Raw genomic sequence first — 22,798 nt, forward strand, 5'->3', positions numbered from 1 at the left:
TCAAATGGAGCATATCTAGCTATTATTTAGTGAAAAAATATGAATACAAATGGACCTAAAGCAGGTTGGTAAGAGTTGCTCTCTCTTATTCCAAAGTGCAGTTTTAAAACATTTATCTTTTTACTTGTGTTATTTTGGATTGCAACAAGACACTTAGGACTGCAAAGACACACCTTCCTTCATACTGAATTCCCCAAATGTTTCAGCTTCTTTCAAATACTTGAAGGTCTTGAAATACATCATACTTTTCAGGAAAAAAAATTTAAAAGTTTGCTATCCCAGTATATTTTTTGATATTATAGAATTTGATAACTTAGATTACAAGTCAAACAAACTACTAGGTATAGTAATATGAGTACTTATTATTTAACCTTGATACATTCCAGAGATTTCTCTGATGAGATACATTTTCCTTTACAGATCCATAATTTTAGACAACTAACATCTGCCCAGCTCCTTATGTAAGTGTACAAGGCACTAGACAGAAAAAAGAATTGGAAGCATGCAGATATCAGGAAACAAATGAATTTTTTAATTTATCATTACTTTTGTACAAAATACAACACCATGCTGACTGCGCTCCAGGATGAACAGGATCTCAAACTGTTCACTTTTTATTTTGGGTCAAGTTTCGTAGCAGAGGTTTGGCATTTGTCGAGAAGGTGAAGCCTGTGCTAGGAAACACTCATGCCTACAGAAGTTTTCCAGTTTGGCCAACCTGTAAACCTGGGGAAAATGCAAGTTGCTTCATATTCAGCAGCAACCTGCAGACAGATTTTAAGAATTTCAGTCACCACTGGTCAGCCTCTCATTTCTCTCAGCTTTTAAGCACTGATTAGGCTGCACTGCTATAGCTATTTTCAACTCACTCTCATTTCCCACTTGTGACCACTAGTTCTTCACAACCAGGAGAGAAAACTGAAGTTCAATATTTCTTCACTCTGGTACCCAGCTGACAATTCGCATCTTCTGCCCTTCCCAGAAGGACACCTCTACTGACACCTGGGCAGGGAGAGGGGCGAGTTGCAGGGCAGGAGAGACCCCAAAGGAGGAAGGCTGGCTTTTAGCAGCAAGTGCTTCTGCAAATGCTGCCCTTCACTGACACTTCCAAGTCACATGTGACATCCACCAGCACACTACTGGCACCCATAAATCAGCTCCTCACACAGTCATGCAGGTGGAAAGTGTCTATTTTGCTGGGGGAAAAGAAATATCTAAAACAAAACTGTGAATGCAAAAACACATGAGCAAGCAGTCCTTCCTATGGGAAGCAGATCAGAGCCAAGGACTTTCTTTCCCCTTGCACTTGCAGTTGTGCTGAGCTGGCATCGCAGGAAATCCAGGTCCCTGCAGGAAATCCAGGCGTGCTGCTAATTACGCACAGCTCACACACACATCCAAAGAATGACCACAACATCAGCATTACAAGTCTCTGTGGAAAATAGTTACAAAAAAACCCCAAACCAAACTAAACCATACACATTCATGCTAAAAGTGTTTCCAGTGATGGAAACAAAAGCAAAACCACATGAATTAATAGGCTTTCCCTGCAAATACACTACAAAGAAATAAGCAAAATGCCTCTTTAGTATTTTGCAAATACACACATTACATACTAATTATGTTGTCAAGCATGCACAACAGATATTATTTTTCTGGAGAAAAAAAAAAAATCAAAACCAGTGTGAAAAGAGCGATGAATCTGCCTGCTCAAGTTTCAGAGAGACTGAGCACAACAGCATGCCTAATACTAAAATATTGCATTCCTTGAAATACAGCCCAGACCTGTGGATGTTAGGAAAGATTTATAAATAGCAAAAACCCCTGAACTTTACAAACCACTTGCATGTTAAAAATTTAAGCTTTAGTTAGCTAAAATTTAAAAGAACCAAGTTGTAAAAAATCAGAAAATGAAAACACTAGACATGAACCAGACTGTCCAGAAACTAGAGGCAGCAACACCATTAGACCTGTACTCCTTTGTAACGCCTTAAGATGCTTTTCAGTGATGTCTATGCTATAACCAGAAAGGCCACTATGTAAAATTAGCATTTTGTGACCCTTTACTTTAACTGCCTCTACACTCAGCACTGGTATTGCCTGTGACAGTCAGAACCGTAGACTGAGCCTGGCCCCAAGTAGGTCTCTTCCACCTCAGCACCTTATTAGTAGATTCTGTTACTCAAATTTCACCAAGAAATTTTGCTGATTCTGTACAGAAAGCATGTACAGACACTACTTGGAAATCTGCATAAATACACGGGAGATCCCTCTCTATGCTGAAAGGCATCTATCTATCCATATTAAAGGCTACTGGCTTTCCATCACTATTAAAGAAATACTAACACACTTAACAATACTGAAGCCTGAATTGCTATAAATGCCACCAGGCACCTGAAATGAGGCACAGCAGTCACATCACAAAACCCACATTGCTACCTGTCATGTCTGTTGGTGAGGTCAGAGCTGGTGATGAGTGCACAGCCGAGCTCAGCCTCAGCTCCTGTGAAATGAACCGCTCAACTCGCCTACAACGTGCTGTCCAAAGAGACAATCCACACAGGGAACAGGAAAACCAGAGAGCTTTAATAAAACAGAAATCAAACAGCAGAAGACTACAAAGTCATTGAGAAAATGAAGTATCCAGCTCTGGCAGTGAAAGGAGAGCATGTTGGCTAACCACAGGATACAAATACCACGTGAGGAAAAAAAAAAAAGAAATAATTTCCAGGAAATGTGGTTTTGACCATGTAGTTGATATATTTTTGAAAAACTATTTATAAGGAAATTTCCACTATTGAGAGCAGTCTGTCTTGTTATTTATTTCTACACTTTTTTTCCTATCAGATATCATCTATTAATATCTAGTTTTCCAAATAGTTACTTTTACTTTGAAGCAATTACCGTTTAATTGTTTGAGGCATGTACATTTCTCTAACACAGTCTAATTAATTCTAATTAGCAATATAAAACTGTTGTATCATCTGATAATACCCTGGCCTCAAAGCTCTTCACGAGCAATTGGGAGTCCCATGAAGCACAAAGCAGCAGAAAGACACCCTGGAGACCTGATACAGGGAGCAGAAGATCCCATTTCTACAGAAAGAAAACATGCAGTTCAGGTACACAAACTGATCATCATACTAAAAAAAAAAGGCTGAAACCCAACCAGGTTAACACATTCTGGATATGAAGTAGCTCCCTGCTTCAGGTCTCCAGGGAGTCTACCTGGTAGAAAGATGTAGCTAGACACGATCCAAGACCTAAGCTCAACAACAGGCTATATAACGAGACAAATTCCTGCAACAATCCCTCTTTGTCAGACTAAATCATCTTCTGTATTCATTTTAACAAAACTGTGACCTTGCTGAAGTAGCAAGGGATTTGACTTCATTTTTGGATCATGTTTCTTCCTCTACCTTGACAGCAATTGTACATACTTCCTAGACTCAACTTTCAGATGATTTAGGCAACAGGATGCTTAAATTCTGGGCCATTGGGCCAGGTTGAACAACCCTTTATCTAGCAATGTCAGAACTGAAGCACTTGCTGGTACTCCTCAAAAGCAGAGCTTGGAACACCTAAAAGCATCTGACTTTCAACAGATGCTGATATGGACTGTTCATACCTTCAGCCTTCTTCTGCAGCAGCGGCCCAGGTGGGGCCCACGAGATGCACGTGGTTTCAGGGATCCATTCATCTCTTTGGACACACTGCCAAAATTCCTTTTTCCCCAACAATAACTCCATCTAACACCCAAAGTACCACATGCAACCTGTTCACATGCTTAAAAATAGCTTATATTTAACTATTTGTGATTTCTCCTTGATGTATTCTGGACAAGGAAACAAGCTAGAAATTAAATGTTACAAAAATTTACTGTATCTTTTACTTTACAAAAATGTATACACTGGAACAGAATGGTTTTGTTTAGTAGATCCAAGACAATACTGGAAATATTTTGGATTTCAGCTGGCTTCTCATCTAGTCATTTCTATTGTTACCACTTCACCTAGGCTAAAGAGAACTATTCAGATAGATTGATTTGTAAACAATGTGTAATATATGCATAATATTACAAATCCATTATCCCAGCAACTAATGGGGAGGGAGTTTAATAGCATCCCCTTTCTTAGGATTTTTTAAAATTATTGTTTGCATACATCTTGCTCTTCTTTGCCCTAACATACTAAGGTCCTCTTACAGCTCAAAAAAGATGCCTGTGGAATGCAAGCAAACTTGTGAAAACGGTAATTCTTACACGACTGAACTCTCCAAAATCCTATTTTTCAATACCATTTTAGCACAGCTTCTACCAGAAATTCTCTTCTCTCAGTGGATACTGGTTTGAGCTGGGCAACAATGGTTTTTCCTTAGGACCTTTCAGTCCATGAGCTTCCTTCCAGTTAGCGGGAAGGAAGCTCTGCCTTGGCCCCCACGCTGCCCCTGGAGAAACCTGTACCTGTATAAGAGAAGAATATTCAGAATCTATCATGCTTTCACCTAAACCAAGTTACTGAGTTCAACAACAGACAATTTAACAATGAGACATATTCCTACAACAATCTTTCTTTGTCAGACTAAGTCATCTTCTGTATTCATTTTAACAAAACTACAACAAGGTCACATTTCCTAGAAAGATTATTTCAGTGAGGAAGAAACAAGAAAATTTACATAGGGGGTTGGAAAAGTTTTCTCCCAAAAATGTTTATCAAGTATGTTTTCCTCAGATTGCTAGACATAGTTTCCATTGCTCTCTGCAGCAAAAGCCAGCAGCACCTAATAAATGTTTCATTCAATAATTCACTTTATTTATCACGATGCAAACAAGTTTTTATCCATGTTCATGTACAAGATAAGAGAATTATAACAACGCATAAACCCAGTTTTTCTTTCTGTAAACTATAGATTAGAATCATTATAGAGGCTTGAGGCATGGTTAGTGAATGCTTATTGGGAGCAGTGAAACAGAACTAAAAAAAACTCAGAAAAATGAACAAATCCTTCAGTTCTTTGCCAGCAATTTATCCCGGCCAGTTAATGATAGATGCAAGTCCTAAATAGGCAAATGAAGCAAAAAAAAAAAAATATCTCACCCTTCTCCCTGTATGTTGGCTCACTGTTTGAATTTAAAATTTTGGATGAATAGTTTACACAACTATTCATAGAAAAAAAAAATCTGCACAAATTTCTTTACAATTTTTTGGGGTTTTAAGCAATCAAAACTAGTTACCCCAGACCAGTGATCAAGTCTTGTCCAATCCCTTGAAAGGCCTTTATCTCATCATCATCTACTCTTTCCAATCAACATGTCTGGGCCTTGTCCCTGCACACAGCCAGCAAGCTGAGGCCAGCAGTAAAGTCACCTTACAGAGAAGCTGAGTAAACAGAAAAAAAACCCCAAACTATAACTTTTTAATCAGAAAGAAAATAACAAATAATATAAAATAATAAAGTCAACCTCCTAGAAATCCATACCGGTAAATCTACATTTGATCATTTTATACATTATAAACATCTAGCAAAGCTTTTTACTGTTTTTCTTCAAAATAAGATATAATTACATCTATGTATATTGTGTTTTCTTTGTGGATGCTAAAACCAGAAATAAGCCTTTTATTAATCTATTTTATTCTATTTTTTTTGTTTTTCCCAACACTCAAATACACTTGGTTAGAAGAAAAAACACATAATAAGGAGTGACACATGACACCATAGCTTTTTTTTGCAATGGGAACTTTCTTGTTACTCTTTGTTACACATCTTGTCTGAACTGTCACAAAGAATAATTGGTCCTTACCTTAAACAATGCATTTTCCTTCATTTACTGAGAGAAATGTGACCTTTAGAAATAAATAAATTGTTCTTTTACAGATGGGATGGTAGACACCAGCAAACTACTGCCAGCTTCAAAAACAAGGAACCATTCATAACTACAATTCATATTCTGTTCTCATTCTTCTGAAATCTTGGCTCTCCTTTTACCATCATTTGTAACTGTCTGTATGCTGAAAATAGATACCTAACAATGTTGTTTAGCCCAAAACCAATTCCCTTTACAGCTACAGTTTAATTTAAGCAATGTTCTTATTTCAGTCCCCCAATTCCAGTAAGGAAATACAATCATGAGGCCATTACTGTTCTCTACTTTCATAAATTAAATCATAAAATATCTCATCAATATTATAAAGGCCCAAATTTAACCACCACTTGTCTCAGTCACAAAATTAGCTTTTAAAATGGTTTAAACTTAAATAAACTCCAAAATTATTCAAAAATCATCATAAAAGTTAACTAAACAATCTGAAAGAAATCCATATAGGATGCAGAATAAAAAGCAGCTCCCAAAGCAGAGAAATACAGTCATCTCTACAGCAAAACACAGCACCTGTTAGCAGCTCCTTACTAGAGTTAATAAAAAAATTTTTGTAAGGTTTTCTTCTTGTAAAGCCATCCCAATGGAAACTTTTAGGAGAGTGCAGTTGTTTCTACTTCACTCTTACCCACAGACTCAGGCCAGACTTCCTTCTCATGAACAGAGGAACTAGGACTATTTTAGTGTTTCAGCACTGGCAGGCAAACAACAAAAAATAAACTGTTGAAAGACACAATCACAGCACTCAATTGCATACAGGATATCCAGATTTAAGTCCTTGGCCTCTTTGCTCTATGTGTCTCCATATCAGGAACAAAGAACATCCCAGCTCTAGAGAGTTGATTATATAAAAATGTGTAAAAAATGCTTTTACAATTGGTGCCTAGGAGATATCCTCACTCTACTTTCAGTTTAAAAAAAACCCAAACTTAACTTCATTGAAGAACATCTTAAATCCCAAACTTTGGCGTAACAAGGTTTCTCACCTAGCTTTACCCAAGGTACCAGGGACAGGGATGTATGTGAGTGAACATCCAGCTCTCCACTACACTTTGTCTTAAAGAGCATCTCACACTTCTGAAATAAAAGAGTTAAAATTGATTCTCTCTCATGTAAAGATTGTATTTGGTAGTAATATGAAGACTATGCATTCAAATTAATTCTCATAATCTCCTTGTACCGACACTGAAATTTCAGTATTTCACTTTAAAATTTTAACACAAATCATGCTAATTTTCTGTAAATATGAAAAAAAATATACCACTGTTCATGATTCAAGCCACACTCCAAATCTCATCACTATATATTAACCTACCTTGATAGACTCAATTAATTATGGAAAAGAGCTTAAACCTTATTTTAGGTCTTACAACTGTTGTAAAAGGCAACTCAATATATGACAACTGGGATGAATCTTCGGCAAGTATGAGGAAATACACCCACTGCTTTCTAATAATTTTCACAGAGAAATCATATGAGGCATAGTGCCATGCACCAGAAACAGTGAGACACACATATTCAGAGATGCAAAACTAAACCTACTTGACAAAGAAAGTATACCCTGCTCCCTACCCCCAGTTTCCCTTGGGCAAGAAGCTGTTTGTCAGATATCCATCCTGTCAAGCAAACAAAGCTGGCTTTCCTTTGGAAACAGGCCCTGATAAACATCCCACAAAGTCCTCACTTAAAGAAAAGTACTTCCACTTTGAAAGATCACCAGATGTTTTCCAAGTAGAGGAATGAAAAACAGCCAGAGACGACATCTCCTAATAAAGTAGCAACAGCACAAGCACAGGTCATCACACGTGAACACCACCCTAGCATTAAACATCCCATCTCCAGTCCTAGTTGGTCAGCGTGAAGTTAAGTCCTCTGCAGGAAAGACAAGATGTGATTCCCAATTCTCAGAACTACCAGCTTTGTAATTCCTTCCTACATAGTCTGCAGTGTATCCTTTTCTTGTCTAAATGGGCTTGGTTAAGGACACTCCATTAGAGCAACCAATTAAAAGCATAATTATAACATACAGCCATGAAAAAAATTGGCATTTCCATTTAGCTTTTTAAAAAGGATTTTTTTTTTTTTTGACAGAACAAGAATTGTTCTCTATTTTATCTCATAAAATAGCCATGGAAATCCTTCCTGTATGAAATTTTATATACTCACACTTCACACATAAATTCATATGCAGAGACACACTAAAGAAAGGAACACAAGCTAGTTCCATTTTCTCAAGTGTCCATTTTGGAAGTATTTTTTTGGATTTTGCTCTTACCCAAAGAAGCCTTTGCATCTAGCCCACCCCAACTGCTCCCTGGCTGCTAAAAAATACATTCACTCAACATACACAGAGAAAAATACTGGGAAATTTTTAATAATGGCTAGAAGAACAAACTCTTTTTAAAGCAGTGTAGACAAGAGAAACACAAGCAGTAATTTTTCCAAGTTACTCAGTACTTGAATTTGCTCTGCAGAAGGGAAATGAACTAGCACAGACTTGCCACTGCCTAATTAGCAATGCATGAATGGAATGTCCAAACACCAATGAACAGATATGTTACATAAGCATAATAAACTAAATAAATACATTATATTCCATTCTTTTACTGCATGCAGTTTTTCCTTATTAAGTAGTGGCAGACGCAGTAAGCTGACCTTGGCTGTATCTTACCTTAAACAAGGTATAGATTCAGATGGTTGTGGCTAATGAAAAGACATTAAATTAATTTTAAATAATCATGTCGCTTTCATATACATTCTCATAACATCCCCATGAAAAAGACAAAAGTTTACTATTATTTTTCCCCTTTGTATACATTAGGATTGATACAAATAAACTTGTGGAATTTACTTGTCAAAACCACAGAAAACCTCCTTGTCAAGAATAACATCAAGATTTGTAGTGAATGGTATACACTTGTAAACGGAAAGGCACCTACATGACTTTCAGCACTACAGCTATCTTTGTTAGGACAACAAATAGGTAAAGGAAAAAATTCCCATAATGTCATAAGAACTCTTTTTAAAAAAATTAAAGCAATTGATTTCATATGTGGCCCCAGTGTAGGATTTTATAACCATTACGTAAAAGCTAAAAATATTTTTTTTTATGATGTAGCAAAGGGTTCTGCACCCAGCCTCATCCTCATTGCAAGTTACAATAACCCACCCATGTGCCCACTGTCTGAAGGCAGTGACAGGTGCTCCTCATCCCTCCTGAACAGGCCATGGGTGGGTCAGTGTATATGCATCCAAAATAACCCCTCAATTATTACAAAAAATACTATATGTTTCCTTCCTCTGGTTGTTACATGTATTTGCAGTTGTACTTGACCCTAAAATCCTCACTTCTGTTCCACTTGAAAAATGGGTCATGAGAATTATCTAGAAAGTGAACTAAAGTGTATTTTAGAGTAATTAAAATTTATCTTCACTGATAATCCCTTAAATATGCCTTTCTAAGAGAATCAGCAATGCTAAAGTAAAAAATTATACAAGTTCCATCAGTTTCCAATCAAGATTTTTGAGAGAAGAGGAATATCACAGAATATTCTGCTTTGGAAGGGACCCACAAGGATCAAAGTTCAACCCATGGCCCTGCACAGGACAGTCCCAAGAATCACACCATGTGCCTGAGAATGTTGACCAAATGCTCCTTGAACTCTGTCAGGCTTGATGCTGCCCCCTGGGGAGTCTGTTTCCAAAAAAAAAAAAAAGGAAAAAAAGGAAAAAAAGCATCAATTGACACAAGATAGAGCAGAATCTCAATTTATATTAAATTCTGAATTCTGGAATCATACTGAACTACATCACTCTGAAATCTTGTCAGAGTATCCCACAAACTGATATGCTGCACAAAGTTGGAGCTGTTGCCCCAGTTTGATGGCTGTCTTTGAAAAACAGCTGCCCCTGCTCAAGTGATTCCTTAGGGATGACTCTTCCCTCACAGCACTACATTGCTTTGGAGATGGATTATACAGTAAAGACAGTTTCACAGTAACTGTCACTAAACAAAACTGAGTTAAATTCAGGGTCCTGACCACGTGGATTAGGACAAGGACAGCCAAAAGTGGTTTTGTCAACAATAACCGCAGTAACACCTTGGAGCATTAATGAAACTGCCAATAATGCTGGCCAGCAGTCCAATCCATTAAAAGCTGATCTCACAAGTTTCTGCTTCTTTCACATTCCCTATTCCCTAGTCAGTATCTAGTAACAGACCTCTATCTGTGGCAGTGCCTAAGCTAGAGAGAAATCAAAAGATCTAGGATGACAATTCCCAAATTCTTAAAGAGTTACAGCTGAACAAAATTAAGATTAAATCCTCTTCCATACTTAAATGGCTTCGTATAAGTTCTGTGTGAACAATAAGTGAAATGTCCTATAAGCAATAATGTATATTATTTATACATATATTAACATATACGTATATCAATGTATATAATAGAGCACAAGTCCATAAGTAATATTGTCCAATATAAGGAACAGATGGAAACTTTATGGAAAAATCACTATCTATACAAACTATACTAGCAACTTTACCAAAATAACAGCAGTTGTATTGAGTCCAACCACAGGTCTCCATAGCCCATGTCACCGTAAGACCAGAACAAACACATGATACTTTTATGAAGTGTCCCAGCATCCTACTACCAAAAGCCAAATCCTATTAAGAATTAAAATATGTAATAACATGCACTACACAGTGGTATGCTTACAGGAAATCAAACAGGATAAAAAAATAGCTACATGCAATGTTCTCTTAGAGGGAGCATAAACACAGAAGACAAGGACACGGTGTCTTTGTAGATCCTACCTTTGTGCCCTTAGAAACCTGGGCTACAGCAGTGGCCATCCAGCTACCAGCACATAGCAGGTAAGGGGCACTAAGTGTTAACTTTACACAATGAGCCCTGTAGTCCTGCATCCATAACACCCTTCTGTAACTCTCTGTGCTCTGACTACACAGATTCATCTTAGAAAACACATATTTGCAGATTTGGACTGCAAGGACCAGTTGCTCCCCAGCTTTCTTCCTATCATGCTCTAACTACATCAGCAAGCAAAGTTCAGGAACATGACTGGGTAGTTGACAGGAGCTCCTATTTCAGCGGAATACCACTAGGACCAAGCCTTAGGGGATATGGGGAAAAGGAGTGTTAGAGAAGGAAAAACAGTTTTAAAAGATAATCAAATTGTTACAATAAAATTGGATTTAAACTACAAACTATTTCCATTACCTTCTGGTGGTGGGGGAGGGAAATCCTCTGTGTCCATCCTAATGTATCCACTGCAACTTTAGCAGACTGTAAAACCCTGCAAAAATGAAGGGAACATGTTTTGTAGATGAACATCATTTCCAAACACTGAGACACTCCTTTTCAATTTGGCTAAGCTCATACCTATTAGCTAATACCATTATGGAAGAGAGGAAATGTGCCTGGCTTCTTCAATATGAATCCAGTCCAGATTTTTATGTATACAGCCCTCAGTATTGGAGCCAATTTGTTTAATGACCTCAGTAAGCCAGCTGAAGAAAGATGAAGTTTTTAAACTATTTGGTGCTCTGCAGCTCCAATTGTGACAATCACAAGCAGATTACTAAAACATGTTATTTCAATGTTTGGAGCACATATTCTGTTTAAAAATCTTCACGAAGGGGATAAGGATAAAAATTCTAGAAAGTTCCTCAGTTTTGACAATGTTTTTCTCCACCTGGCAATCAGAGATATGTTTTAATTATGCACTTTGTAAACCACTTCTTTCCTCTTTTTTTTCCTCGATCTTAAAAAGTTCTGCTTGAGCCCTTTTCCTTTCATCTTTCCAGAGAAGTACCAAGCAAGCAGATTCCTGAGCACCTTCTCTTTCCTCCTCTCTTCTCAAGTGCCATCAATCTCATGTTTTAAGGAAAAGAATAACCTCACAAAGTATGCCCATACTTTGGTCCTGAATACACACTGGGAGAGAGCAAAGCCCAGAATTCATGAGAGACATTTTCCTTCCCTCCCCATAACACTACTTAATAACGACATTCCACTATCATCTAGAAGGAAAACCTCTTGTGCTGAGCGATGCATATACTCTGCCTCAAAACAAAAAAATTTTCACTCTAACTCAAAAGACATCATGTCAAAAAGACAGATTTCAGAACAAGGCTGAGGAGGAAAAGTAAGTTTCCAAAAGCTCCACAGGGCACTGAAGAGCTAATGCTGAATTTTCTGTCCTACTCTTGAGTAGCCCATAGATGTTAATCTGAAGAAGCTACCACTTCTGCTGGCAACGGCACACAAAACAGCCCAAGCCCTCGGAAAGTCTCCACAGCCCAAGTATGAAAACAGTAAGTTGAAGGAGACAGTAAAATTCAAGGAACAGCGGAGGAATAACAGATTAAATGGATCAGGATACAGATGTAAAATGAATTGTCACTTACAGAAGAAGTGCCAGTGAATGGCAGAAAACGCTTCAAAAAAGGATCCAGCCTTAGAAGGTATCATAAAATTTACCTCCCTAACATTAGGTATGCAAGAGCAAATCATCAGGACAGATGTAGGAGGAAAGGTAACAACTCTGGTAGAGCTAGATCCTATTGTGATGAGACAATTCATAACAACTTGCATTTACTAAGCATACAAAATTCCCTTTTAAACTGTTTTAAGATTTGGTAATTCTTAGTCCAGTCCTAGATAAAACCAAGTGGCTTCAGAGTTAAGGTTCCAAAAGGATTCACCCACATATACAACATCTGTCTAAAACACAGAAAAAATTTCATTACATGCTTTCACTATACAGTGTCCCTTCTAAAGCCTCTCTACAATTTCTGTCTGCAGAGTTCCAAGGCGTGTTCCTGCTTACAAGTGTCTGGAATGCATCTTGCCACACCAAAACTGTCAGCCAAAATGAGCAATAGTTATGGTTTAAAGAAAAGGGTTTTTTATGCTCTTAAAGTTGTATCATGACTGGAGCATAGGTTTTCAAGTGTGAAACATATAATAACCACCAAATCTCTGAAAGTGAGTCTCAGCAGCTTTTCCAAATGCACCTTTAAGAGAGTAGCTAAAAGGCTTTGAGGATGTTGGTGCTGTGTTTTTTATTTAAACATACGATACAAGTTTTCAAGAGTCTATGAAAGTTAACTTCAACTATAATATTTTAAATCAATTTCTTCCTCACAAGCAAATATTAACAAGACACAGAGCTGAGCTATGCAGCTTTATTTCCATTTTGATCTAGCTCACAGTTACATGCTTCGAATTACACAAGAATTGTGTCAAGGAAGGACACAGACCCAGTGTTAGAGTCCTAGCCACTGACCTGCTTGCTCCTATCTAAACAGTGCAGTTATTCACAAGAAGAAAGATACACTGTCTCACTTAAGAATGCCTCAGGGGTTGATTTATACATTGCATTAATTCATCTTGAAGTTCCACATATTTTTCTCTACTTTTTAGCAGCTATGACAAACCCTGCAGCAGCAAAGAACACTTGTGTATTATACATTCCATTAATACCCTCCACAAAAATAAAATAATAGTCATTATATGTAGCAGACAGCACATTTATGAAGAATCTCTAATATCACCATATTTCAAAGAGAAGTTTTTCACTCTTCTATTGAGAGGCAGGGGAACTAACTCAAGTTAGAGATGTTTAAAGCAAGATTAAGGCAGATGATTTAATTTGACTAGCAGCATATGGTACATTTGCATTTGTAGCTCAAATGGTTTTCCCCATTGATTCTGCTGCTAACAGAGTTACACAGCACATAGCTGTACAGGTGCGTTCAGACAATCATCATGGAAATAACAGCTCAAACTAACCTGAAAGGCACTTCTGAATGTTCTCTCATACACTCAAGAAAGGTGTTTTCAAAATTAAATCAGATTGCTCAGGGCCTTTGTCCCTCCAAGTTGTGAAACCCCATGAACGTGGAGGTTTCACCACCTCCCAGAGCATCCTGCTCCTGTGCTTCATGAGCCACTCCAGGAAGAGTTTTTCCCATATGCTCAGCTGGAATTACTCTTGCAGCAGCTTGCAGCCATTGCCTCTCATTCTCCTGCTGCACACCTCTGAAAAAAGCCTGGCTCCATTTTATTTCCAATCCCACCTTGGGAAGCAGAGGACTGCAATTCAATACCCCTCAGTCCTTTCTTCTCAAAAAGACACATCCATTTCCCTCAACCTCTTCTGACCCGTTCCCATCCCTAACCATATCAGTGGCCTTCACTGAATTCACTCCAGTTTGCCAGTCCCTCACTTGTACTGGGGCCCCACACTGAACACTAAATTCCAGATGCAACATTGAGACCACTGAGTAGATGTTACTTGCTTTAGCATAAAATTATATGAAAAATTTAACAGCTAAGTGCTTTTAAGACACAGAATATTAAAATTTTGTTCCAAGGGTATTTAAAAATGGCGAATAGAAAACATTCCCTATTAAATATGAAACATATGTGTTATTATATTCATGTGTATTCCATTACAAAATTATGAATCTGAGTAACTGAACAACTGCCCTCACCTACTGGACATGACACAGAAGTCATAAAAATATGGAGGTTTTTTTCCCCATACAAAATTGATTTCTCAAACATGGTATAACCTCTGTGTAATGACTCAAACTGCACCCTTCCAGGCTCCTTCCACAGCAGTCACAGAAACACTGGAACAGAAAGAAGCTCTTGAAGTTATCTAGCCCAAACTTCAAGATTTCCCATTGGCATCCAGATGCGTGACCAATTCAGCTGACTCAGTGCTCATCACCTTCTATGCTTCAGATGTGGGTAGAGGTAGCAATGACTGGTGTGGACCACAGTGATGATCTACAGATTACCTCCTTTCCCTCCCTTCCCCCACATTTCCCCTGTGGGCCAAACATACAGCAAATGCAGTGAGAGAGGCCAAGGATCTCCTGGACACTCTTATTAAAGGCAGCTGACCCACTCTGGTCAAGATACTGGCCTACACTTCCCATGTTGCTTCCTGATGTTTTCATCTGGTCCTTTCCTCTCAAACTGTTAGCAGGAACAGGTAATTCTTACTTATATTTACAGTCTGAAAGAAGAAAGATAGTTTTCCAATTTTTTAAGTTCCCAGTTTACCTGCCCACTTATAACTGAACCAATTCATCCAAGCAAATCCCAACTACTCCAAACCTAAAAGACTACTTAATTAATGGCCAGTCTTCGCGAGCAAAGATCCGGGGAAGGTCTTTACACCTTCCAGCCTGCGCATTGGATTTTTTAGGTGAGACACAGTGTGCGCGGAACTGAGCCCACCCTTTAATCCTAAGGTTCATCTGCCGGGGCCAAGCAAGCTTGGACGGTGGCAGTGAGGTCCTTAGGACGTAGGTGGGTTGCCTTTAAGGGCTAACGAGCCCCACCTGCCTGGGAGTGGCCCTGACCGGGAATCGAACCCGGGTCTCAGCGGTGATAGCGCCGCGCCTTTACCACTAGACCACCAGGGGCTCCACTAAAAAGACTACTACTGCTGTTAAAAAAACCCTACTTGTAGCACAGTAGCATGCCTTTATTCCAGGTGTTTAGTTAGTAACTTCCTAAGCTTGGCATTAAAAATCAGGAATAATCATTAAATGCATGAATTTTGAACAAAAAAGAAAATCAGATCCCTCATTATACCACAATATATTCAGTTCCTCATTAAATGTCTAAATTTTAAATTGCCATATAGGGAAAAAAAAAGTAATTAAAATACCACGTTAAAATCAGATGTTCCTGGGCAATGTTTCTGATGCAGAGAAGTCCCACACAGTCAAAGCAGTCAGATTTCCAACGGCACTCACACCAGAAGCCAGAGTTGTTCAAATGTGAAATGAACCCCAAGGACAGCACCCAACACTTACTTTAAATTTTCCACCAAGAACACTCACCTTTGACCATGGTACTGAAGGCACCTTTGAAAGCTGGTACTGAAGGAAGTTGGAGTCTGTGATGTTCCACAGCAGACCTCACAACCTCAGAGTGCTAACAACTGCATAATCTGTGAGACTCAAATTCTGATTCCACAGCAAATGGCAGTTTCAGCAAAGGAAACAAAAGCACCTTTACACTTATCCAAAGACTACAGAAGAATGTCAGTGTTCCTCTCTGCGACTCAGTTTCCCTTCTCCTAACCTCTGGTAACTCCTTCTGCCTCCAGGACTAGGCTTCTCAGCTACATCTGCACATCACAGTTCATTCAATGATTTCCTCTAATTGTGGGACAAACAACAGACCATCAGTTCTCAGCTACAAGACTACAAATACTGATCAACATCTGCATTTCCACTTCAACAAAACTATTTTCCAAAAGTCACTACTTGTACAGAGGTCAGTAGGTAACAGAAATGGGACCAACACAAACTCTGCCAAAACTACAGGCCAGTGCAGCCTTCAGATCTGGGGGTACGGTATCCATACACTGAGCTCCCAAGGGACCACGTGCTGCCAAGTTTTTTCAGCTCCACCACCCTAAGAACTGCAAAGCTGATTGACATACGCTCTCCTTAGGCATGTGTGTGCACTATAACTGCAGCAACATCAGGATTCTTCATTCTTAACACTGGAGAATGAGCCAATGAACATTTTATCACAGGAAACAGAAGCTGAATCAAGGAGACTGATTTCCCAGGAACCGTGACTCATGGAGAAAGCTTAATCCAAGTAGCAATGTCTCTGAGAAAGGCTTGAAGTCTGAAAATTAAACTAAAAAAAACAACACCAAACCAAGAAAAACTGTGAAGGTAAGGCCCATGAATGTCTAAAAACCTCTTGTGTCCACATCACTTAGTGAATATTGCTGTGTAATGCCAAATTAAGTCTTCTTCCACCCCTAACTACAGAATTCCTATTGGGAAGTAAATCTTGCTGAAATTTGATATAAAGACTCTTCCAGGTGTGCAGAGAAAAGACAAGATAAAAAAGAAAGCAGAAGGTAGAAGGTTAATTCCTTTCTTTTTTCCTCCTGTACATCAAGAAGGCTCCGTTACACTGAAAAAAACCCCAAAAATTATAGTACAGTTTGTTTTCCATACAAGTTATCCCTATGAAACACATACTGTAGATTTTTTTAAGAGGTATGAATGAAGGGGGGGTATGAATGAAGTAAGCATTCATATTATGACAGCTTCCCATCACATGCTGTAAGCCATAGAAGAAGTCTATATCAACACTGGATCATTATTTCTTTCAATGTATGTTATGTATATTAATGATTTTATTAATAGCTAACAGTCCTGTTCTATACAAATTTTATTCTTAAATTTATCGAAGAAAATTACCTAAATCATGGGCAATGGAATAACAAAGGAAGTACAGAGGTTTATTCAGAAAATTAATATGAAGCCCAGTTCCTGGATCAGTTAAAGTTGGGGGAATTCTATTTCCCGCAGCAATCCAAACAAGGTCAGATCCGCAGGGATGCACGTTTTTCAGAATGTATAGAGAATCCACTTCACCAAGACCTAGTTGGCTTTTTTTTCTCACACCAATCAGTAGCCTACTCAAAGCCAGAGAACAGCACAGCAGCAGTAAGCCCTGAACAAGAAAAAATCTACAGAGACACCCCAAAAACATGGTTGAAGATTGGTTTTCTAGTCTGTCTTTCTAAAGGCTATTATTTACACTTTTTCAGCTAGAGTGTATTCCTGCTTAGTACATCATCTAGAGGAGGGGAAAAGAGGAAGAAAGCACAGATTGCATCTGTAAATTTGTCCAAGGGGTCCTGACCACAATGCAATCAGAAAGCACTGTTACATTTTTAATATTTATGTTCTTCCCCTCTACAGATTATTTTTGTAAGGCAAAATACAGAATCACCGCTTGATAGACTCATTCAGGTTGGCAGGAGGTCATGTAGTTCAACCTGCTGCTCAAAGCCAGGTCAGCTACCAAACGAGACCAGGCTACCAGATGAGACCAGGCAGTATCTGTTGAGATACTGAAAATCTCTAAAGATAGACTGCATGACCTTGCCAGGCATCCTGTTTCCTTGCTTTGTTGTCTTCCTAGAAAAAAAGATTGTCCTTATATCTAGTTAGAACAACCCTTACTTCAGTTAGGAGCATAGCCTGCTGTCCTGTCACCTTGACAGCCTGCCAGCAGGCAAGAGCACACTGCCATCAGGCCCCCATGAGGCATCTCTTCTCCAGGCCAAACAAGCCCAGCTCCCTCAGACTCTCCTGCAGCACAGTGTTACCAGCCCCTGATATTGTGGTAGCCTTGTGCTGAACTTGTTCAGTTTTATCCACATCTCTTGTACTTGGGCGGAAGGGGGTGTGGACACAAAACTGGAAGCAACACTCCAGGTGTGGTCTGACAAGTGCTGATGAAGAGGAACCCTTCCCTTGGAGAAGACATTCCTTCACAGGTGCGCAACCTTGCCCTCGTCATTGTTGAATTCCACAGAGTTCCTTCCAGACAGCTTCTCCAACCTGCCCAGGTCCTTCTGAATGACAATCCAGACCTCAGGCACATCCACTGCTCACCTCTTTTTCCCTGTTTGGTGTCACCTGCAAACTTCATGAGCAAGGGCTGGTACACCTCCACATCATGCATGTCATTATGCATATCATTAACAAGGACACATCCTGTGACAGACCTGGGCCCTCAACTGGTTACCAGTCTCAAGTTATAATCAATTAGTCATCTCTAAAACTAACCATCCCACCAGGTTTCCACTCATCTAGCAAAACTACCCACATCACAATGACATTCTGCAAAATGCTGAACCCAACACAAACATATAGTTTTATTAAGCTCGGTAGCAATATACTTACTTTACAAATAGGAAAGCCATGACCTACAAATTTTAAGGAATGAGAGTATGGATAAAAAGTTACTGAAACCAGGGAAGGGAAGAGGTTCCTGAACATGCATATAGGGCACTTGACTTTTAGTGAATGAGCCTTGCACCCATCTTTTGTTCTGGTAACTGTTTGAATACCCAAAAGAAGAAGACAGGCATCACCCCAGGTTTTGGAGGCCATCCTGGAGGCCAAGAGTACCATAACAAAATGCAAGAATCTGAAGAATTAAAAGAGAACGATGGCATCATATGCTTTAAGTCAAGGATGATTTGATTTACCTTGTTCTGTGCCACACAAGCTAGAGAACTGCGTTACTGAGTCAAGACAATGATCTTCCGTCTTGCATATGGAAGCAAAATAAAAATGTATGAATACTAAGAACATTTTTCTTAATTTGCTCTACAATTTGATTGCAATCAAGTAACTTCATCTGTAAAAGTAATTTTATTTCTGTAATTTCCTTTTTTAAACTTAATTCAGAGCAGTCCCTTTCTATACTGGATATCAAGTATTACTTTAATTGGAAATACCCTCAGCAATGTTTGCGTTTTTCAGTCAGAGAAGATCCTCACATGCTGCAACTGTGATGTAAACCAAAATCAGGGGAAATATTATGGATACAGTCAATAAGCATTTTTCCCCTCCAACTGTACTTCAGTCACACATCCACCAAAAAAGCAGAAAGTCCTGTTCAAACTTGCATTAAATTCATGCATCCTAGTTTTTTACAAGGTGTAGGTTGTCTTTCACGATGCTGATGACAACTGATGAAAATTTCCACCAAGTTCTTTCCAGCAATACAAGTTAAAGGATACACTGAAATGAATATTCAGTTACTGCTGCAGCCTGCAAACTAAGTCCTGACAGAAACACTTCTACTAAACATTTTCAGCTCTTTAGGTATTATTGTCCTTGGAAAAGTAACTATGCTGTTTCTCACCAAGGACAACACATTACATCTGATCATTACAAAAGTATCCAAATGAACAAAATTATTTCACTTGATGAATAAAGTTATTAAGAATATAAGTACTGTCTTATTTCTGAGTTTCACAAATATTTGAAGTAAAATAAGGAAATACATATCTAATAATAATAAAGTCATAATGCATGCTCTAGAAAAATAACAAAATTTTCTTTGATTTTCTTTTTATAACACCAAAAGTTTATTCAAATAAGTCAGAAATCAGATAATGACGTTTTTAAATAATTAATTACAGTAAGAAAGAAAAATAGTAATAGCACCTGCAAAGAACAGCCTTTCTCTTCAAAAAATATATAACAGAAGGTGGTTTCCCAGGGAAGTGTAAGTTCTGCATCTAGTCCTAACATCAGCAGTCTTCACTCTTTCCTTGATTTGGATATTATCTACTAGACCTTTTTCTTCTCAATCTTCTACAGTTCAAAAGTGAGGCTTTTAGAACTCAAAAGTCAGTCCATGGTTTACAGCAATATTAAATATTATGTATAAAATTCTAAAAGAAAACTGAGGATGAGTCAGTGAGTGCATTAAAAAGGTGAAAAATATAAAGACAAGAGACATAAGCTCAAGACTCACAGTGATCCTAGCAGGAAATCTAAATATTGTCATCTACTTTCCAATAACTTACTATCCCAGTTTAGAGATGAGAAAACAATGTTTACCCTCTTTCTTGAAGTTTCTGAGACATATATTCGGTATCAATAAGCACAAAAATATTCATATGATTTCTGCAATTTTTTTAATGCATTTCAAGGAAAAAAAAAGATTGTAGAACAAAAGCAAGAGTGAATGTTTGACCTTGAGCTCGGATCCTAATAGTTCACATTCATGGTTCAGTCCCAAGTAACAAGTGTTGTACAGTACAGTAAGTCACTGAAACAGATTTTCCCAAGATAATGCCCCTATTCAGCAGCACGTAAGTAGAACAATTTATTTTGCTCTGCTTAACTGCTTCACCCACGCATTTGACATTAAGCTTCAGGCTTCCTGACTGAGCAGTGAACATGTAGGACATGAATCGATGTTGTGCAGTTATGCATCACTTCCCACAGTCTTGCTGATTCAGGCATTTCAGAATAAAACATGAATCAAGTTTTTGATCTAAAAACACAAGTTTGAAAACATATTTTTCAAATCTTGTTTAGCATTACTTGTCATCACTCCTTTAAAAACAAGTTGCACTTTTACATCTTCCTGGTTTCAATATAATCCAAAATATTTTGGTGCAAGTAAAACTCAGTACTGTAAGAAAATGTCCAACTGATTTAAATCTCAAAAGATGGTAATAATGTAGCAGTTTCCTTCCATGGATATGTGACAGAACTTGAGTCACTGAGATTCTACTCTCTGCAAACCAAATATGCAAATACATAATGACATTACTGACAAAGATTTGAAAAAAACCAGAAGGAATATTAAGAAATACTTGTATAGGTCCATAATGAGAGTCTTATTTACCTTGCTCGTGTGCTTCCTTTCCTTATTACAAAGAGTACCTCCCCATCATAACATACCTGCAGTCTCCCTAAGTAATTCTCACGGTTCAGTTTATGAATTCCTGATAATTTCCAAGCATCCAGGCTTCCAGCTTTTTTACTCATTAAAACTACTTCCAGATTCAGAAATGAATTTACCAATATTACTGTTCCACTAACAGATGCAAAAACAAGAATGACTTTGTACGAATATGAATGGCAGTGGGAAAAAATATCTGCAATGAATGCTGATTTTAACAAGATACGGTCTTGGATACAAAAAATGCCTCCCTCACACCTTGTAGAATATATACAAAATGAAAAACTAATTCATACCACTATCAGTGCAGCCTCATTTATTACCCCATTATAAGATACAAAGTGTTCAAAAAGTAGGACTCACTCGATGATTGCATTCACAGGGTTTAACACTGTAACTCCAAAGACGTTTCTTGCTGCAATAGATATCCCACAAGAAGCATCCAAAGACAGTCCATAAATGCACTTGCAGCTCAAAAAAACCATCAGAAAGCTGAACTTACAGAAAGACTGTTTAAAGGAACACCTTTAAATTTAGAGGCCACAAGACAACTCCACATGAGATTCCTTCTCCAATTCTAAACTAAAATTGTAAAATGGAAATACATAATAAAAGAAAAAGAAAAAAGTGAAACAAGTCACTTTACATAAGTGTAAAGAAAATTAATAGAAAATGTGAAGAAAATAAGTACTACACACTGCTCATTTCTCCATCCCATACAAAATTGAGAGCAGTAGTACTACAGATAAACCAGGTACTGCTCAGCACAATACACAAAGTTCAATCTGAAAGTCTGAATCAAAACTGCTCCTCCTTCTCCTGGACTGCAGATTTTGCTTCCTGGCTTCTTCAGAAATAGACTGAAGTTTACAAATTTTCTACAACAGATTCTAAAAATAATTTCTCCTTTATATAGAAGCAGTTAATAGACTTCCTGTTTTACAAATGAGTAACGTGTTATTCCCAATTGCATTAAATTCCATTAACAATTATGAAGTTTGACAATAGTCTGTCAGGTTTTAGACCAGCTTGTTTTCCTTCAAATGTTTATAAACTATGCAAGGACTCCTAAACAGCTCAAGAATCAACTGAAGAACTCCTCTGGTGCTGACATTTCTTCATAGAATCATAGAATGGTTTGGCTTGGAAGGGACCTTAAAGATCATCTAGTTCCAACGTCCCTGCCATGCATGGGTCAGGGACACTTTCACAGTATTCTGCTGGGAAAGGATTTTTGCAATCTACTGATGAGTGAAACCATAGCCTATCTGCCAAGCATAAGCATAGCTCGGGGTCAGAGAGAACTCCTGGGCACAGAGAGAGGGAGTCAACCCCCTTTTCAGTGCTGTGGTGTGCTCACCACTGGCCTGTCAGAGACAGTAGCACAGGACTTGCACACTTGGCCCCCACGTCTCAGAGTTGCAATGCCAGCACGCACACACCTGTCATGCAGCACTGGGGCTCCTCTCCACATCTTGTATTATACAATACAGAGGATCCTGCTGGTTCCAGGCACTCATCCAGGAGATGAGGGACAGCACATTGCTCAAGCATTTTTCTGCTTCCATGGTCCTTTCTCCCACCACATCCATCTGTGGGTATCAGCCACAGAAGTCCCACA

The 22,798-nt window shown here is 38.3% G+C and overlaps 1 protein-coding gene across 3 annotated transcripts in view; it reads right to left on the reverse strand.

The window, feature by feature from the left end:
• The window catches only part of ARHGEF10 (Rho guanine nucleotide exchange factor 10), a 111,137-nt gene that overhangs the window by 86,483 nt on the left and 1,856 nt on the right, over window positions 1–22,798 (reverse strand). For all 3 annotated transcript variants that reach the window (XM_050315436.1, XM_050315435.1, XM_050315434.1), the window contains exon 2: window positions 11,116–11,191. In XM_050315436.1, the coding sequence (XP_050171393.1) occupies window positions 11,116–11,152 (37 nt within the window). In that variant the 5' untranslated portion in view covers window positions 11,153–11,191. The remainder of the gene's footprint in view (window positions 1–11,115; window positions 11,192–22,798) is intronic.

Source organism: Myiozetetes cayanensis, unplaced genomic scaffold (assembly GCF_022539395.1).
Source record: "Myiozetetes cayanensis isolate MyiCay16 unplaced genomic scaffold, myiCay2020 scf2-11, whole genome shotgun sequence".
NCBI lineage: Eukaryota > Metazoa > Chordata > Aves > Passeriformes > Tyrannidae > Myiozetetes > Myiozetetes cayanensis.